The sequence below is a fragment of the Pleurodeles waltl genome, chromosome 7, assembly GCF_031143425.1.
Source record: "Pleurodeles waltl isolate 20211129_DDA chromosome 7, aPleWal1.hap1.20221129, whole genome shotgun sequence".
Classification (NCBI taxonomy): domain Eukaryota; kingdom Metazoa; phylum Chordata; class Amphibia; order Caudata; family Salamandridae; genus Pleurodeles; species Pleurodeles waltl.
Genome location: NC_090446.1, coordinates 1,518,350,944 through 1,518,371,836, shown reverse-complemented (window position 1 = coordinate 1,518,371,836; position 20,893 = coordinate 1,518,350,944). Strand labels below are relative to the sequence as shown.

The window sequence follows — 20,893 nt, the reverse complement described above, 5'->3', positions numbered from 1 at the left end:
TGGACATGACATCACTGGTGTAGGTTAGTGGCCAAATGGCACACTGGCATCATTCCTGGTATTTATTCTGCTTCCCAGCAAGTCTTGGGTAGAGTAACAGAGAGCACCACAAGAGTGACAAATACACAACATAATGTTTACATACCGTGTAATCTTATGAATCATGCTCTAGCTCATCACGTGAGGAACGACAGTGAGAAATATGGAAGAAGATTAAGCATCCATCAGAAAATTGTACTTATCCTGTAAGCATCTGTTTATAGCTTGCAGTGCTGTAGACTCACAAGCTCTGTAAACTCCTGCAGAGCTCTAGTGTTGGGCTCAGAAGTTTTAAAGAAAGGCTTTCGGGTCACAGAATGCACTACGGCTGCACCCTAAGTTACCAATGTGCATAGGCACAGACTCGATGTTAAATTGTTTTTTGCACAGCAGGTGAGAGTAGAATGGAGTAGCAAGTGAACGCAGTATGGGGCTGATGCGTATTGTGAAACAAATTTAATTGATAAGGAAGAGATCTTCAAGTAGAGCCATATGCTTTTGGGGAGGAGCGTAAGCACATGCAAATCTATAGCACTACACTTGATGGAGTGCAAGTTAATGCAGTATGGTGCTGCAGCATAGTATGATGCATATTGTGGAAGAAAGTTAACTAATAAGGAAGTGATCTGCAAGTAGATTCACACACTTCTGGGGAGGAAGGTGGGGAAACGTGAATCTACAGCACTACAGGTTACCAACAGATGCTTGCAGGGTAATAGTTTCCATTCATATTATGTGTTGGAATACGTACACATGCTCTGCATAGACTGTAAAGCAGTTCTCCCCTGCAAGAGGTGGCTAGCGTGTGGATGATGCAGACATCTGAAAGACTGTCTGGCCAACCACCCACCCCCCGTTGGTGGGCTAAGTTATCCACCTAGTAGTGCTTGGTGTGGAGTTAACCAAGTGGCTACTTCACAGCTAGCAGGATATTGTCAGGGAAGGTAATGGTTCCTCCTTTCTTGTATGTAAAGTGCGCGCTGGGAGTGACAGGGAAGACTCATTGGTCTTTATGACAGCCAGCCAGGAGGCACTTGACTATCCAGCTGGCAAAAGCCACCTTAGAAGCATGCTGGCCTTTGTGGGGTTTGGCGAAGGCTATGAATGACTGGTCAGCTTTGCAGAAGTGCTTGGTCCTGCCGATGTAGTATATGAAAGCTTATCATCTAGGATGTGGAGAGGTCTCTCTGCTACCAAGGCTGGTTTAGGGAAGAAGACTGGGATTTCTATAGTCTGGTTGAGGTGGAAAAGGGAAACCACTTTGGGGAGAACTTTGGGTTGGCTCTGAGAACAACCCTGTCCCTATGCACCTCAGTGAAAAGCTTGTGTAGCACCGAGGACTAATGTTTTACCCAGTCACCGGAAAGAAACATGGAAAACAGAGTCTCAGAGCCACAGCAGGACACGTCCCTGCCCAATAGCAGGAAAAAACAGGTTAAGATGGAGTCTGTCTCCTTGGGCATTGCAAACTAAGAGTGGAGTCACAATGCATCTGATTTTTTACACGGAGAATGCATCATATTCCCATTAATCTATTCTGCATCTACATTGAAGCGCACATTAGGCAACAACAGTTAGTAAGGCTATAGTATGTCAATGGAGCTTGCAGTTGGGATTTTTAAGGTTTTGCTGGCAATATTCTGACTTTTTACCTTCACACCCTTTTTAGTTATCTACATGAAAACTCTGTTCTGGAAGACCCATGGTGTCCTAGCTCATTTAATGGCATTTTTAGAATTTAGATGAATTAAAAAGTCTGCTTTACTTTGTACCTCATGTTCTAGGTAATCAAATACATAGGTTGTTGATATTAAATACTCCACAAGTGCTGCTTTGCCCATAGAGGGCACATGATTTTTAGAGCCAGTGTATTTTCACGGAGCTCAAACCTCATATGCCCTTCTAGGAGCATGTGAGGTTTTCCATTAAAAACCCAAGGGGCATTGAATGCCAAAGCCCATAGTAAGGAACAGTTCATAATTAAAATGTTGTAATCCACTTCTTAAGACAGTGAAACAATAACTTACAATGAAAAACTTCAACACCACACTAAATGCAACAAAAAGAAGCCAGCCAAAAAGCAACTGTTTTACATTTCTGCCACCAAAGGCAGCTTTTCACACTTTATTTATTTGCCATTTTAGAAAGAGAGTGCACTTACAAGTGATTAGAAAAGATTCCCATAAAAGACAGTGTCACTAAAACCCATCACACTCCTGATCTCTCGGTTCTCATAGTCTTTGATTGCTTTTTTTCTGATCAGTGGAGTCCTCTTCCATCCTATGCATGCGTTCACTGTTGTACAATATAAGGCCAGCACCTCTCACTCTGGGGGCATCCATACTGGGGCCATCTAACTCTGGACTTATTCTGTTGCAACCTAGAAGTGAACCATGGCTGCACTTTCCGTAGAACTGAAGGACTGGGAGTCCTGGATCAGATGTTGAATCCAGCCTCCTCTTATGGTCCTCCCACGGTATCCTACCTCCTCGCTCACTGTGTCCACCTCCTGCAACGGTAACAGATGTCTCAAAAATTCTATCCATCTTCCTTCAGTGGTCCCAGACCGTCTAAATCATCATGCGGAGGTGGAGGACATCTTGAACCCCTGATGTGTTACCACACCTTCTGCATTACCACATCCAATGCCAAGATGTGGGCCCTACCATCTTCAATCATCATGTCCAACCCCATGCTGTGGCGCCAGACATCCTCAATCAGGTGCAACTATATGCTGTGGTGCCTGAAATCCTCAGTCATATCTAATGCTGCGGTAGACCAGCTCAATTATCATGTCCAACCCCCTGCTGTGGTACTGGACCTCCTCTTGCATCATATCCAACCTTATGCTGTGGTGCCTGACATCCTCAGTCATATCCAACCGCAAACTGTGGTACTTGTCCAGCTCACTCATCATGTTCAACCCATGCTGCGGTGCCAGATCTGCTCAATCATCATATTCAGCCCCATGCTGTGGTTCTAGACCAGCTCAATCATGTCTAACCCATGCTGCGGTGCTAGATCTTCTCAATCATTATATCTAGCCTCACACTGCGGTTCTAGACCAGCTCAATCATCATATCTAGCCCACGCTGTGGTACCAGACCAGCTCAATAATGTTGTCCAAACCATGCTGCGATACCAGGCCTGCTAAATCGTGTGCAAATAAAGACCCTGCAAAGGTTGAGTCCAGCCCTCTCCTGTCACACTAGAGTTGTACATCGCTGTCTCTGGCCCCCTTTAGAGAGGTAGAAAGATTACAGCTTGGGTCTTGGCCCCACAGAACACTGTGCCCAGGCCCCTGCCATGGAAGAAGAGCAACCTCTAAAATAAGGAACCTTAACCTTTCAAATGGTTTATTCAGCCCATTGCTGTCGTGCAAGAAAACCAGTTAGCAACAATGTTTTTGAAGCCCCGGCCCAGTGTGTCAAGGCGCTACAGTGCAGCAGGAGCCAACCCTGATACACCGGGTGCACGGAGCCAATACACTCAGTCCTTGCTACCCAGTAGGAGATGTGGCCGCCCTGATGCACTGAGAGCTCCCGCGTCAGTCTGTCCACAATCTGCCTTCCTTCTGCAGCCACTGCTGAATGAAAGTCCTCTTTACATAATCATGGTTTTGCAGAAAGCTTTTGATTTGAGCATCCCTTACAAAAATGCCTCTGAGGGGAAGAGCTGCTGTGATCTTTAGCACACATTTAACCTACAACCATGTTTTCAGTGTCAACCCAGTTCTTCTTTCACTGATATTATAAACTTGTCCCTTCATGTGGACTGCTCCTCTGTCTTATGTATAGGGTGCTACAACCCTATAGTCACGTGCTCCCGTTGCCATCTTTTTTTATAAACCAGGCCCATGTGCCTGTAACTTAATTCAATTGGCTCAAGACAGGCACACAGACTACAACTTCCAGAATGCACTGCTTAGTTCAATGAAAGTTCGATAATGCAGGTTAAGTTCCTTGCTGATTTGCACTCTGGCAGCCTGGCCTCGCACTTACCTCTAACTCTCTCAGTATTTGAATCCGCCCCGTCTTTTTGCCCTTGGTTCATGTTTCTTTGCCTTCAACAAATCTTCACATTATTCTGGTAAGCCCTCGCCTGATGCATCACTGGTATTGGGTCAGTATTAAAGCCCAAGTGCTCTTTTAGAGCAGAATAAACAAGTCATTGCCTTGGCTTTTCCCTCCCTTCCTTTCTGCTCCTGTCAAACAAACAAACTGCACCCAGTAGAGCTCAAGAATGGAAGAGAACACAACCAGCACATTTCTAGGGATAAAGCATCTACAGTAACCACATCTCAAAGCACCACAAACCCATGCAAACATCATATGAACCAAACAGAACTGGGAACATTTTCAAAAAGCAAACAGAACTTAAGAACTAAACAGAACCCAAGCAGAACAAGTCCCCAAACCCTTAGGAATATCGGACTCCACTGCTCAGAAAAGGCTTTTAGAGTAAAAAGCTGTTTAAACCTCAAAATTTAAAGCAAAGTCCATGACGACAATTTATATAAAACTTACAAAACAACTGCAGATGTAAATATTAAAGTGCAGAACTGCTAAATCAGCAAAGCATTCCCTCCTAACCAGGCACTAAGGGTGAAAGAGGCAGGGTAAGAGTATTGCTAGGTTGGCACCCACATGTGTGGCACCAGGCCATGACAAGCTTGTGTACCAAGGCCAGGACACAAACTGAGTCCAGCCTCTCTTTCAAATGCACTTCTTATGTCATGAGTCCAGTATTTCCCTCCCCCTGAGCTGCAGTACACGTCACAGTGCCCGGAGGACCAGCTTCCTTTCACTACAGTGCCCACGTTACCCGAGGCAGAAGGGCCCGTGGATGGGCTCCCAGGAGGGGTCACTTATGGGGAGAGATGCTCAATGTCTGCACCACGCAGGCTTTGGTCTCAAACAGAACGGTAACCTCTACTCTGGGAAGCAGGTTTTGTCTCCACCTTCCAGTGACTGGATACCATTCTAGACTCTCAGTTGGTGAGAGGGGCAAGCTCTTCTTATCGCCTGTGTGTGTGTGATTTCCTACCAAATAGAGCTATAATCAGACATCCATGACCGCTGGGCCCCTTTCCAGATGGTTCTATGTCCATTAAGTTGCGATGGTGCCTCTAGTGGTTGGAATGCACTGGCGCCCTCCAGTGGCAGGAATACCATATTTACATGTGGTGAGCTCCCTCTAGTGGAAAGAATGAAATATGCAAGTGTTGGGCCCCGCCAAGTCACTACATAGAGGAACGGTACATGTGTTGTGACCCCCCTCGAGAGAATTGAAATAGTTATCCATGTCCAGAGAAATGCTCTAGTGGTCTGTCCATACAAGTGGGCCCTATCTGGTGGCAGGAGTGGTATGAGCATATGTGGTGCCCACTGAAGCAGACACAATGATATGCCTATGTGTGATAGGAATATATAGCAGATGGAATACTATATATTGGTGCCGGGGCTCCCACTCTTCACTGGAATGGTAATGCCCCTTGTGCACCCGGATCCCCATACCATCTATCCACCTGTGGTGGGTCTCTCTCATGATTGGCTGGAATGGTGGTGCACTTGTGTTAGCCCCCTCTGGTGGTGTGGGGGTATCTTGGTGTGTTGTACACATCAGGGCTTCTCCTATTGGCTATAATGCTATATGCATATGTACTGGGATTCTCTACTGACTCAAGTGGTATCTGCATGGATGGATGGATGCTCCATACAAAGTGGAAATACATCCACGTTCTGGGCTCCAACTAGAGGCTGGAAAGTTAAACAAGGGAAATTTAAACAAGGCTCAAAATAAAGAACTCCCTCAGTGCCTCACTAATATATCAATTCATCTGTTTAGCTGTATAATCCATAAAAAAGTTTATCTGAAACATAGATTTCCATCACCAGGTGTAGAATCACTCAGTATTCCTGACATTTTAATCAAAAAGCTTATCCACCCTCTACAGAACAGGGAAACCATTGGGCCAAAGTAGCCGAAAGCTGAATCAGTTCGCTCTTCAAACATAGCCAGGATGTGTTGCGATCTCGAAGCAAAGCCAGTCAAACCAATGTTCGATTCTGTCAATAAAGAGAGAATATAAAATCATTTGTGGGCTGCACTCACGAGGCGGACCAGATGGAAGCAAGCAGTGAAACAAACGATACTTTTATTTAAAGCATTGGCACCTGCCCCCTTCCATGTATGACAAACTCAATGCACAGCCCACCTCCCCTCAAGCCTGACCACACCAGCAGCCACATCAGCATTGTCAGGGGTCTGAACACCCCACCCAACACCATGAAACTGAGAGAGCGTAGTTTAAATAACATATATTAGAATGAAATGCTCATATCAATGCTTAACGAGGTTGCATAGAAGACGATAATAATAGTGATTTTGCTTAAACGCGCATTTGAATTACGACTATAATGTGTGTAGCCACCAATATATAAACGTGAACTAATAATGATTGAGTAAAACTGTTTATGTTAAGGTTTATATTAACATTTATGATGTTGCATTTATATTAAAAACTCATAGGCCTTAAGTTAGCGTGAGTGTGGACTTAGCTGCCTGGCTCTCACATTAAAAGCATTTTTCAGTTTTTCAGTGTGCTGACTCGCAAAGGGCCATGACCCTGCAAATGTTCCTTTTCTTCATTCCAGTGTATCAGTACGGATTTTGTTCTCATCCGCATGCTCGTTGCTTTCGTATGAATTTATATACAAAGTTGAAACAAAAGAAGATTAATGTAATGTACAACGACGTTTAAACCATGGACAAAGGAACTCATGACCCGAGAAAACGTGCCAAATGGTGAAGTAACCCCGGATGTGCCACCTCAGGAGGCGTCAATTATGAAGACCAATCAAAATGTTATGAATTATCGTGGGGTGACAATTGGAATTACCTAATGTATAATTTGATAGGTTAAAGATAGTGGGGTATAGTAAATGTTCAATAGAATTTTGGGGGAAGGTATTACGGAAAAGGGATAAAAACCCATGTCACAGAAGGGTCGTTAGAACTAGGTAGGGAATGCTATTGATTTTATCCAGAAACTCTGTCACTCTGTTTGGTGACTTCGTGACTTATTAAACCATCCTCCCCATAGACTGCCCTTTTACGCTTCTCCTCCTTATGAGGGAAGTGTCCCCTGTTCTTTAGATGAGTTTAGACTGATGGCGTTTGACTGATGTCCTGAAGACGAAGACTGATCCTGTGTGCTGACCTAATCCTTGGAGGGTAATTATGACAATGCGCTTTATAATTTGTCTGTTTGCTTTTCCTTTCTAGGTACCAACTGCTCATTTTGATAGAGACCATAGCTAGATGTTTTCTAAATTGGTGTTCTAAATTGTTTTGCATGAAGCCCAACATGCTGATGCTAATTAGTGGTTAGGATAGGAGATCACGCTGACTGATGCAAATAGACAGATGACTGACGTTGCGCTATGCTGAATTGACACATATATGACTTTTTCTGTAATCTAATCTATGTTCACGCTGTACTATGTTCTTATGTTTGTGATTCTTGCATTACTGAAATCCTATCACAGTTGCCATATTGTGACTATGCTCTTATGCTTCCTGGTATTGAGATTAACTCTTCTGCTCGTAGATTGTAATCAATAGGGAATAAAATTCATAAAATTCTATCAAAAGGAGTGGTTATTCATGGCTGAAAGGTCATGGTTGCGCCGTTGATTTGATTAATGTCTTTGTCTAAAGTAAAGTGCATTGTGGTAGTAAATATTGATGACATTATTGATATATTGCTTGACATATTGATCAGTTATCTCGTCCTACGGTGTCTCCCCACTGGGTCACAAGATTCATTGGCCTAAAACGAGTCCTAATGTGTATAAATTAACATAAAAGGACGCGTTCACAGTTCCTTCCACCAACAAGCTGTGCACCTCACCAACACCCAGAAGCCTCCTACTAACAGTCTGTGCACCTCACCTAACAACCAGACTCCATCCTCTTGTCGACCATCTCTACCAAACCACATAAGCATAAGTGTGAATGAATCGTGTTTGTGATCATGACTTTTGCTTCATGAATAATGTTATCCGTATGAAACCTGAAATCTAGAACCCATACGAATAACTAACAATCCATTTGACATCAATGCCCCTCCTAACGCCCGGTTACATTTGGGATAAATACCTTTTCTAATGATCATCTCAATATGTTGACTCTCTTTGAAGAGAAATGACAACAAAGCCACCTCCATGGAAAAAGGACAAAATGGCTGCCAATGTCAAAAACAAAGAATATCATCTACCACTCAGTGGACGGTGAGGATGGGTTTAGAATTGTTGTGTAGCACTATCTTGCAGGACATAGATTTAGATGTTTTTAATTAATGTTGGTTAGCTAAAGTTACAATATCAGCCCTTTCCTTGTACAAGATTTAACAATTTCTGGGTAATTTACTAGTTTCACTTTTATTGATTGTAACAGAAAATTAACATCCAGTCCAAATCCTAACTCAGCTTTAATGTGTGCAGGTTTAGGTCACAGGTGACGTGTTTCATCCCAGTCAGTGGGCCAATGAGCTTTTTCAGGGCTATATTGTTACATACATACTTACATTGCTATACTGTAAAATGGAAAACAAAAGGATTAATAATAGCAAGCAAAAGAAACAATATATACAGATGAAAAGACAAATAAAAGTGTCATTAATTTAAAAGACTAACACAATAACATATTTTGTATCCATTTCCAAATAGATATTTCAACAAACATGAAAACAAAATCCCACTGCACATGCAAGATAAAACAGTGCTTAGTTTGAACAGGAATAAGTGTCAGGTCCAAAGCCCACTGGCCCAGTGAATGTCGGGTTGCCGAATACCAAGCATCTCTAGTCCTGATCCCACCCCAGGCCTCTTTCATCCACCACCAGACACTCCCCTCTCCCCATTCTTGCACGTTCCTTTTCATCCCTGCTTTCTCACCATGTTTCCATCTTTCTCTTTCTTTCAGCCTTGTCTGCTTTTCTCTGTGATATTCATGCATTATTTAACAAGTATATTTATTAATATATGTTATTTTATGAATGTCTGTTCAGTCCATAGCCAGCAGTTAGAACTTAGACTGTTAGGATGCAGTCTGGGAGGGTTGGGCAAGCTGGGCTGGCTGAGAAACTGAGTGGATGGAGTTTCTTCTTCTCTGAATAAATCTTGGAATAATCGCATCATTGGCTCTTGGATTTACTTGAAGTTACTATCTCCAGGTTCTCTCTTGCTCTAGATGGGTCTGATGAGGAGAAATAAGTGCTGGTCCCACAGTTGCGAAGGAGCATCCCCCCCCCAGCTAAGAGCCAGGAGCTGGAAAATAAAACAATATTTAATTATTGTTTTATTTTACAGTTGCTGGCTCAGCCAGCAGCAAATGCAGGGAGGGGCTGGGGTGCTGCACAGGAAGGGGGAGGGGGACTAGAGTCTATGCACTTTAAAGCGCATGTATGTTTTGGACGGCCGTCTTAGGCTACCCAAACACACGTGTACTTACGTTTCTCCAACCCAGCTGTGTAGCCTTGGTGGAGAAACTGCACAGACTCCCATGCAGTGTGTGTGCGGCAGCTCGAGCCGCTCAGACCAATCCTGGTGCTACTCTCATGCTAGGTTTAGCATGAGAGCAGCGCCAGGATTGCTGGGGAGACTGTGCTGGTGTCCCAGGGAATGCTGGGACACCTGAAGAAAAGAGAAGCGTGAGGCGACATCTGAGAAAGTAAGTTTTTTGTTTTCTTTTTTATATATATATATATTTTTTTTTATTTCCCCCCCCCCCAGTCCACACGCCCCTCACCCACCCCCACCCGCCCCTTCCCTTGAGATTTGCAGCGGCCGCTGCTGCTGGGCCCCAATAATGAGTTCCAGTGGGCCACTCATGCATCCTGAGGCTCAAAATAAGCACTGAACTCATCTCTAATTTACGTAAAAATTATTAATTATAATAGGCATAACTCAGAGGCCTTGTGGCATGCAGTCCAACTGAGAGAACACGTGGCGAATCAATTTAAGCCATCCCTATTTCTTCTCATAAGACCCAAATAAAAAGAAGGGGTGCTGCTGCTGTGAAAGGTATGCAAGCCAGAGATGGGGGTTCTTCTGCCCTCACATCATGATTCAGTAGAGATTTGTAATCCTTCACAGGAAACAGTGAACACTATAAAATGCATAGATTGCTAAGGGAGATATTCATTAACTAAACTGACAGAGCACAAAAACGACTTTGCTAGTTCAAAGGTGTGTTTGAAGAAAATAATTTGCAAGTGTTCCCAAAAGAAGCAATCTTCAGTCATTTGCATACAAATATTATCGCTTTCTGTTAAAGCAAACAAAAACACCGGACAAACTGAAAAATCAATTCTGTTTTAGCGCTCAGACCCAATGGTGTGTATTTTTGTTTGTGGTATGCAAAAGAAATGCATACCAACCGGTGTGTTGGAATGGCACTGCTGGTCGTGTGGTTCTAAGCAAGGACACAACGGTGATCAGGTCAGATCGCATCACCAGTGCCGGCTACTGTGCTCCATTTTCAAAGAGCAGGTTTGAATAGTCAGAGAAGAGTGACTAATCTGCCTGAGTGCCTGTCGGACATAATGTTCCCCATCTGTCTAGACAGACACAAATGAATGAGAATTTTGTATAGAGCAATGTCTACCCAGATATTGCACCTTGGTCGTCTGGGAACGAAGGATGAAAACAAGGGAAGAGTCTAAAAACGTTTCTTTCTAAATAATAGCTCAGATATGGTGACCAGCTATAAAAAAAAATTTTTAAAACTGGACATTTCACTAAAATAGAAGAAGGACCATTATTTTCAAGAAGCCACAGGGCACAGAATGACAGCGCGCATCAACCTAGAAAAACAGAGGAGGCACTGAGGAAATAAGTAAAGCGCATTTTTTAAACCCACTATCGCGCCTGTTAATGAAAGTGCTTTCTGAAAACAGCTGCTAACTAGTCCTGGATTGAAACATATAAACATGTGCCCAAGTGTTCTCAATAGACACTCTCTGAAAACCGAGACATGAGCCAAATTTGCTGTAATCTGTTGGGACAGCTGCTAAAAACATGGACTGTCCTAGCAAATCCGCGACGCCTGGTCACCCTAAACTCAGAACCGGAATTGGCGTGATCAGTACATCAGGAGGCCCTGCATCTCAGATTTGGAGACTAGAAAGGAGAGGAAATGATCCCCAATATGGGACCTCATAACAGAGAGAGAGTACAAGTAGGTAGACAGTTTCAGACAAAGTGGAAAGTTCCATTATGGAGAGTCTCCAGTCGTTCTTGCTAGTAGTAATGACATTTATTAGAAATCATATATTCCATTGAGTAAGTTGTTGATGAATTAATGTTGCAGATGAACACGTTTCGCCCCTTGGTTAGCTCACAGGCCTTGAGCTTTTTCAAGGCTTTCCATCATAAGATTAATTATGATAAACAGCACTGAAATGTACATTCGAGAAACAGACAATGCAAAGTCAAGGAAATAATTTATATTTATTCCCATAGCACAATTTATAAGGTGCAAAACCTGAAAGAAAAGGTCTAGTGGAAGGCAAAATTGAAAAACTAGAGGGCGGCGCATCAGTACAGACTAAGATGGCCGCTTCCTTGAAGGCGGCGCGTCAGTGCAGACTAAGATGGCTGCTTCCTTGTTCAGCTCCCAGAATGGGCCAAGCATAACATCCTATGTTGCCATTTTCATTCATCGCTGGATCAGCAGTGCCGAGGGACAAGTTCTTGGAGCCGCTGAGGGGATGCATGTAGCCTTCTCTTCGAACTCATGCCAAGGAATGGTGCTTTTTGGCGCTCGCTCCCTTCACCCACCCGGAGGCCAAATGACCTAAACACCAGTCCCCAGCTGGGGACTGATCTCCCTAACCTGGATGGTACTGCATGGAGAGGCCCATTTACTGCCTTCGGGAGTCAAGGACCAGGATGCCAGCTCCCACAGAGGGGCCTGAAGGAAGACACCCAACCCACATATATGGAGATCCCCGAGGGTTGTAGTAAGAGAGATGAAAGAGTGAGCTTCAGCATGCCGCAGTCAATAATCCATTAACGGAGCCCCAATTAAGAACCTGTCAAGTGAGGGATTACCATCTCCCACTCACTGAGATCTCCCTGAATCTGCTGCGTGACCTTGAAGCTTGCACCAGTGAAGGGCCACACAACTTCGTAAGGGCAGAAGCAGCGGGATGAAGTTCCTCAACACCCGCAGTGATTACTAACAGTAAATGCATTCCTAGGACCCTGCAGGAATTTAGTACAAATCAGAGCAGACTTATAGCTGTGTAGGATCCCATGACCGGTAAGAGGCCATGAGAGGCTGTGGAGCTCCATAATTGGTGCCACAAAGCCTTGCCACATGCAGAAAGACTGTGATCCCTCACTCTGACACACCTAAGAGATTTTCGAGAGAAACGCTGAGGGTGAACACTTACAGCTACTAAAACAGAGAGTCTGGTAAGACTGGCCTGATGCCAGAACAGCCCTCTAGTGCTATGTCGATGGCCGTACTTGGGTTACCTACATTTGAGTCACATGAATGAACTCTGGTGATCTCGCACACCTGGTGTCACCTTTGATACCCTGCATATGGTGTCCTTGGAGAAGGAGATTGCTAGATGCAGTTGGAGTTGAAATTAATGGGAGAGAGGAGTTTGAGCTATAATTGAATATCCATTCCACATTGGAGGCCAGAATGAGAGTTGGCCGTAGAGAGAAGGCGCCCATTCCCATATAGTCATTGAGGTCTGGTGGCGATAGAAAACGGGGGAGCAAGGTCACTGGAACCTCCCAACCATGCAACCAGTCAGGGATTAATTGACAAGAGTTCTTATTCGCACAGCCGCAGAGGTCTGTCTATGCCTTCCAAACAACATATGAGAAAAAAGAGACCGGATTCCATGAATCCACAAGAGTTCACCCAAGGAGAGACACATTGAAGATGCGGAAAGTAGGCCCTGCTGATGGATCATTAGCCATGTTAGCAGAGTTTCTGGCAAATCTACAAGCTTTTAAGCTGAGCTACATAAGCAACTTGAGGCAGATATTGCTAAGGAACTGCACACCCTCAGATCGGACCTGAGGGAAAAGATGGTGGTGCTGAGAACAGGCATGGACTCACTGGATTCTACAATGGTGGAAGTGGAAGGCCATAGAAATGCATTAAAAGAGAAGAAATAAAGCCTCAGACAAATGTACAGCCCTCCACCTCAAAACGATCCAATCACAAGGAAAACTGAGGATCTCAAAAACTGCTCTACAAGGAATAATATACAAAACAGAGGTCTCCGTGAAGGGGCAGAGGGCACACACTTTGAACATTATGTTTTAGGTTTCTTCTCAGAACTAATAAGGGACAACCCCTACAAAATCAAACTGGATTCAGTCTATTGCACCAGCCCGAGGAGATCAGAGGAGTCAAGCAAACTACAAGATGGCTTGGCGAAACTGCAGGACCACACATGCAAAGAGAAGATCCTAAAAGGGGCTAGAGCACAAGACTAAATCCAACGTGAAGAATACATCTGCACTTTGTTTAAGGATAAATCTCCAGAGACACTCCTCAGGTACCAACAGTTCAGTTACGGATCACCTCCGCAGCAATAAAACTGGTTATATATGGATTTTCCCTTTGGCAGTGCATTTGAACAAAATAACAGGTCTCGGACCATTAGGCTGCGGCTCGACTGCTGGAGATTGAGACAAAAAAAACCTTGCCGACCCTGAATGAGTCCCCTAAAACAAGAGCGAAAAATGACATCCCCTAGAGGCGCTAAGAGAGCACCCGGCGAGATTTTCCCAATGTGGAGGTTGCAGGCAGTCTCGAGATTTCCCGAATGTGGAGGTTGCAGGCGGTCTCGAGATTTCCCCAATGTGGTGGTTGCAGGCGGTCTCGAGATTTCCCCAATGTGGTGGTTGCAGGCGGTCTCAATCATTTGCATTGAGAAAGCTGTCAGTCAAGTAGAAGATCTAATCTAGCGGCAGCAAAACCACTTTGCACAGCGGCGTCCTCTGGTGCACCCCATGGTGCCGTTTGCCCTGATTTTTCAGCACAGAGCAAGCTTCCGGCGCTTAAAATAAAGAGTGCGGGCAGTGCGATGTGCGATGTGCGATTTCCTCCCTCTCATGGAACTCCATGGAATTTCGCGCGAATTCTGCGGCATCTCTAGTACTCAAGTAGGCATTCAGACCAACGATGTGAAAGAAAGTCGGAAAATGGTGGTCATGCTATGGGGCACTGTGGCATTATGGATGGCATCATTAGAGGCACACAGACTGTTCCAATGGTAACTGTCTAATGTTAGATTCTTTTAGTGTCTTTCTGAATCCAACCACCACAAGTCTGAAATGTCCACTCTGTTTTGTAGTGTGAAACTGTTATAAATATACAGAGTGTTTTCTAAACCCCACCAGGACAGAAGTTCAATATGTCTTCTTTTTTACAGATACGAAGCCAGCTAGTGTTGTGGGCCCAAACTGTTAGCTTTTGAACCACTGCATCCCCTACAGCCCAACCACCTTCTTGCAAGAATCCAATCATAAGTCTTCAACAGTCTTACCACCTCTCGCCAACAGTTGCATCAGTGCCATCAACCCTTCCACTATACTCTCAACCCACTACCAGAGTCACACAACCTCCTCAAAAAGCCTTACCACAAGTCTGCAGCTGTATTTTCTATTTTATGTTATAGCCAAAAGCTAAATTCAAAAAACCTAATCGGTAATACAGCTTACATACATATTGCCCTAGAGAGCCCAACTCATACAGAACACTAGTAGTGTTGTAAATAGACCAAGGCAGGGCACATTACCATGCTCTGCGTGCACCCATCAGATGACGAGGGGCTGAGTGTCTCCAACCCTAGAGGGGAGCGACTCCTGGCTCCCCTTGTAGATGGGGCTCCGCTGCTCCGGCTCCTCACTGGAAGAGAAAAAGTAGAATTAAAGTCTTGAGCACCAAGCACAGCCTACGGTGATCAACACCTGGAAGATGACCACCGTCTTTCTCCACCCTATGAGCACGCTTCAGTGAATGCTGCGTATCTAGTCAAACCCAGGGAACAGAGGGGCAACGTGCACTGATGATGTATCCTTCTAGAGTGCAAAAGGAGGAATATATGCGGACAAGCAGAGATCTTGGTCAAACAAGATGAGAGATCCGTCCATCAAATTTGAGAGCATTCAACAGCTGAAAAAGGAGTGATTAGGCCCATTAAAAGCCGCACACGAGGAGAGATCTCTCTAGCATAGAACATTTCAAAGAATATTAAAGTAGGGTATATTTTTTCTGAACACACCACCTCATTGTGCTATTTAACATTGCTACTTTCTGCAGACAAGGATGTAGGAAAAACCTCTGCTTTGCACCATTGTGGGTGCATTGTGGGTAATCTGTGATGTAACCTTCGCCACAGCCTGGGGATCTGTAGTAGTTCCTGACAGTAAGTAAAGTTTACAATAGCTGAAGTACAGGTTCTCGGAGTTCACTCGGTCCTGGAAGGATCTGTCGTCACCAACAGGTCATCAAAGAATCTGCACACACAACAGCTCTAGCCGAAATGATATCACAGATTACACACAGTGCATCATCCAACTTCTCAAAATGGCGCCCATGTAAGGATCCTACGACTCTACTGCTGCCAAATGAGGAAGGTAATTGTCAGGGGTTATTATTAGGCATTTGTTTCACACAAAGATGGACTTTTATAGCTTGGTGAGCTTTACTGTGATAGGTTTGCAGTTTGCAAAGGAATGACCTAAACAGCTGAACAGGACTCCAGTTCTCATAACCGGGAATAGGCAAGTTACCCCAACGGGAAATTCAAGAAAGGAGAAAACTTATTGTAAAATAGTTCATGCCCAACTGGACTAAAAAGAAAACCCAAACCCAGATAAATACCCAAGGAAAGAGGAGAAGAGGTGAAAGAGGGTCAAGGATTTCAAGAGAAGGCAAGATTGAAAAGAAGTGAAGTGGGTGCAGTAGGTGTGAATGACGTGAGATGAAAGTTCCTCAGCTGGCAAACCCACGGACAGTGCCTCACACGGGCAAACAGCCGGGCTTGGGAAGGAGAGTGGTGGAAAGAAGTGTTCTGGGGGATCTTGCCATGGGGTGAACCTGGGAAACAGTGAAGCACAGGAAGGTCTCATTTGGGGTGAAGGGAGTGCGGGCGGGTATCACATGGACGGCTGTCATGATGGCCTTCGCCCAACAGCTATGTTGCGGATGTACTCACATTTGCCCTCACCCACAGATGGTATGGCCTCCATCACTGGTCGTGTTTACAGTGTACTCACATCAAAGCCCACCCGCTTTGACCTCCAATCCTTGGCCCCTAGTGAAGCGTGCCTACATCAGCACCCATTCCCTAAGGCAAGGCCTCCATCATCCCCCACAGGCCCTGGGTGAGAGATGCTGTTCTATCAGCATCTATCTACAAAGGGCATGGCCTCAACCCATGGTCCTAGGTGGGCTGTACTCACATCCACTCCCACCTACAGATGGCATGACATGGCACAGGTACGGTCATGATCAAGTAGCCAGAGATGGCATGGCCTCCACCCCTGGTCCCGGATGGAGTGCACTCACATCAGTGCTCAGATGTACATTCTTCAACTCATGGCATTGGCATTGCCACCCTCTGACAGGGTGTGGGTACTCACACTGGTGCCTTCTTGCTGTTGTTTGCCATGCGTCTTCTGATGACAACGCTGAGGATGATGATGATGAGCAGCAGGACTGCGGCCGGGACCCCGATGAATATGGCTAGTTGTCCAGAGGTTGAGGTTGGCAGAGCACGCCAGAACTCTGTGGAAGATAAATGCCAGTGTAAGCCTCTGTGCCAAGCAAGCTAAAGCTGGGGGAGAGAGCTCACACTAGAACAAGGATGGCACCAAACAGAGAACTTAGAGCTATGGTAGAAGACAACGGAAGTCCTGGGGCAAGTCCAGTACAGGTATCCCATCCAGGCTTCAACTGAAACCCACCCAGGCCTGCACTGATACCCGCCCAGGCCTGCACTCCTACCCGCCCAGGCCTGCACTCCTACCCGCCCAGGCCTGCACTCCTACCCGCCCAGGCCTGCACTCCTACCCGCCCAGGCCTGCACTCATGCCCCCCCAGGCCTGCACTCATGCCCCCCCAGGCCTGCACTCATGCCCCCCCAGGCCTGCACTCATGCCCCCCCAGGCCTGCACTCATGCCCCCCCAGGCCTGCACTCATGCCCCCCCAGGCCTGCACTCATGCCCCCCCAGGCCTGCACTCATGCCCCTCCAGGCCTGCACTCATGCCCCTCCAGGCCTGCACTCATGCCCCTCCAGGCCTGCACTCATGCCCGCCCAGGCCTGCACTCATACCCACCCAGGCTTGCACCTACACACACCCAGCCTTGCACTGATAAGCACCCAGGCTTACACTGTCACCCACCCAGGCTAGAACTGATACCCACCCAGGCTTGTATTGTTACAAACCACAGACTGCACTGACACGCGCCCAGGACTTGCGCTGACACCTACCCAGGCTTACATTGATGCACACCCAGGCTTGCTCTTATGCACACCCAGGCTTGCACTGATACACACCCAGGCTTGCGCACACACTAATATTCGCCGTGAAACAGGCTCTCACCTGCACTGAAATTCTGATAAACTCTCCCGAACCTATCATCTGCGCTCAATGATATTAGATATCTGTGGCATAGAAAAAATAGAACTGACTTTAATCTCTTGCTTGCGTGTAGATATAGAAAGTTTTGAGAAGATTTCACACGTATTACTAAATGTTTTGTAAGCTTCTGATTATGTGCGTGTGGCAGCAGTTCAGACTGCCCGGCTGTATATACGAAGCGTAAGGTTGTGACACAGATTGGATCACAATTGCACTTTTTTTGGCCGTAGCACCTCACCCTTTGGGACAGAAAGGTCTTCAAGCCTCAAAATGCCCTCCAGGTGGCGCAGAAGGCTTTGTTATGCTCAGGAAATTAGGACAACTTACACACTGTGTGCTGGTCGGGTCAGGGGAACTTTGTGTTGCACCTAGTGCAGAACTGGAAGGGTGCTCTCTCCATAGCACCCCTCACAGCCTTGACGACAACTATCACTGGTGAAGGGCCCTGGTGTAGGGAGGTACCCTATTTTTGCCATTGTAACCCCCATTTTCTGCCTGATGTCAGTGTGCTTGACTGTGTTCACTGGGATACTGCTAACCAGGACCTCAGTGCTTATGCTCTCTCTCCTCTTAAATTTGTCACTACATACTAGCAACCCAGTATTTCATCCCAAATTGGCATACCGGTCACCCCTTATAAGTCCCTAGTTTATGGTACTTAGGTACCAAGGGCATTGGGTTTCCAGGAGATCCTTATGGGCTGCAGCATTACTTTTGCCACCCATAGGGGGCCCATACAAAGGCTTCTGCAGGACTGACATGGCAGCCTGCGTGAAATGGTGCATGCACCTTTTCACAGCCATTTTCACTGCACCAGGTCACCTATATGCGGGGCCTTCCAACCCTGAAGGATAGATGCAGAGTACCTGTGTGTGGGCACCCCTGCACTAGCAGATGTGCTCCCACGTCGTCCAGGACAATTTTCCCGGACTTTCGTGAGTGCGGGGATGCCATTTAACGTGTGCACTGGACATAGGTCAATACCTATGTCCAGCTTCACAATGGTAACTCCAAATATGCCCATGTAAGGTGTCTAACACCTGGGAATTGTACCCCAATACTGATTACAGTATTGGTTTTACAATTCTATGCACTCTGGGGGCTCCACACTGGACCCCCAGTACTGCCATACCAGCCATCTGAGATTTTCCAGGCAGCCCCAGCTGCTGTCACCTCACAGACAGGTTTCTGTCCTCCTGTTGCTCAAGCCCAGGAAGGCAGAACAAAGCGTTTCCTTTGGGAGAGGGGTGTTACACTTTCTCGCTTTGGAAATAGGTGTTACAGGCATGGGAGGAGCAGCCTCCCAGAGCCTCTAGAAATGCTTTGAAGGCCACAGATGGTGCCTTCCCTGCCTAAACCAGTCTACACCGGTTCAAGGACACCCAGTCCCTGCTCTGGCACGAAACTGGACAAAAGAAAGGGGAGTGACCACTCCCCTGTCCATCATCACCCCAGGGGTGGTGCCCAGAGCTCCTCCAGAGTGTCTCTGGGATTTGCCATCTTGGATTCCAAGGTGGTGGGGGACTCTGGGAGCATCTGAGCGGCCAGTGCCAGCAGGTGATGTCAGAGCTCTCCCCTGATAGGTGCTTACCTGTGTATCTGACCAATCCCCCTTTCAGAGCTATTTAGGGTCTCTCTCCTGGGTGTTTCCTCAGATTCGGGTTGCAAGACTTCATCTTCTACAGAAGAAACTGCATCTCGACCCTCCAGGAACTCTACAAACTGCAACAAAGCAGCAAAGACGACTTCCTCAACATTCTGTCTTCAGCTCCTGCCAGCAACTGTTTCCAGGTCGTGCATTCTCCGTGGACTGCCTGTCTCCAGCCTGCACCAGAGAAGTGAAGGAATCTCCCTTGAAGTGAAGGAGTCACTTCCCTGCTTCAGCAGGCACCCCTCTGCAGCGACAACAGGTGGCATTGGCCCCTTCTCCTGATGACGAGCGTGGATCCAGCAACACGGGTGGTAGACTGAAGTGACCCCAACTGTCCCAAGGTCCAGCTGTCCAAATTTAGTGGAGGTAAGAGCTTGCCTCCCCACACAAGACAGTACCCCCGTGCACCGTGTGATTTGCATTTTCCAAGGCTTGTGTGCGAACTCCAAGAAGTTCCTTGTGCACAGCACAGCTCACGCCCCCAGCACTCCTTCCTGTGATGCACAGCTTCCTGAGTGGTTCTTCAGCGGCATGGGATCCCTTTGTGTCGTGCTGCATGGGCCTCCATTTGTACCTTCTTTGTCCCCGTGCTGTGGGACTCCTGTGCACGCTGCCTGGTCTTCTGAGGGCTCTCTGAGTTGCTGAGAGCCCCCTCTGTCTCCCACTGGGTATAGGACACCAGGTCCCTCCTGGTCCCGGGAAGCGCCATTTTTCGCTAACCATGTGCTTTGCATGTGCCACGGGTTGTTGGCGGAATCCAGCGACGCAAACCAGACTGCAATCTTCCATCTGGCGAGGGGCATCATCTGCACCAACCAGGAACCCGCATCTGTCTTCTCGGTGCAGTACTGAGTGTTCTTCTTCACCGGTGGTTCTTCTTTGGCACCTTCATCCGGGTTAGCAGGGGCTTCTGTTCTCTCCGGACTCTTCAGTGCTTCTTGGACTTGGTCCCCTTCTTCCACAGGTCTTCAGGTCCAGGAATCCATCGTCGGTGTCTTGCAGTCTCTTCTGGTTCTTGTATAATCTTCTTTCTCGTGTTTCTGTGTGTTCTGGGAAAGTTCCTGTACTTTACTCCTACTTTCCTGGTGTGGGTTCTAGTACTTACCTTTGGTGTTTTCTAGTACTCCCAGCAACCTTCAACACACTACACTTGCCTAGGTGGGAAACCGACATTCATATTTCACTTTCTTAGTATATGGTTTGTGCTCCCCTAGGCCCATTTCTATCTATTGTGATTTTCACAATTTGCACTGTTTCCTAAACTGTTTGCACACCTGTTTTGCATACTAATGTATATCATTTGTGTATTACTTACCTCCTAAGGGAGTATAGTCTCTATGGTATTTTTGTCATTTGTGTCATCAAAATAAAGTACCTTTATTTTTGTAACACAGTGTTTTCTTCCATGTGTGTAAGTACTGTGTAACTATAGTGGTATTGTATGAGCTTTGCATGTCTCCTAGAAAAGCCTTGGCTGATCAGTTACAGCTACCTCTAGAGAGCCTGGCTTC

The 20,893-nt window shown here is 46.2% G+C and overlaps 1 protein-coding gene across 1 annotated transcript in view; it reads right to left on the bottom strand.

The window, feature by feature from the left end:
• Positions 1-2,126: 2,126 nt before the first annotated feature.
• LOC138246628 (uncharacterized) overlaps positions 2,127-20,893 on the bottom strand; it is a 99,469-nt gene continuing 80,702 nt past the window's right edge. Inside the window, exons 6-8 of the mRNA XM_069201340.1 lie at positions 16,728-16,872; positions 14,879-14,988; positions 2,127-6,107 (exon numbers count right to left, since the gene is read on the bottom strand). Coding sequence (XP_069057441.1) covers positions 14,898-14,988; positions 16,728-16,872 — 236 coding nt within the window. The 3' untranslated portion in view covers positions 2,127-6,107; positions 14,879-14,897. The remainder of the gene's footprint in view (positions 6,108-14,878; positions 14,989-16,727; positions 16,873-20,893) is intronic.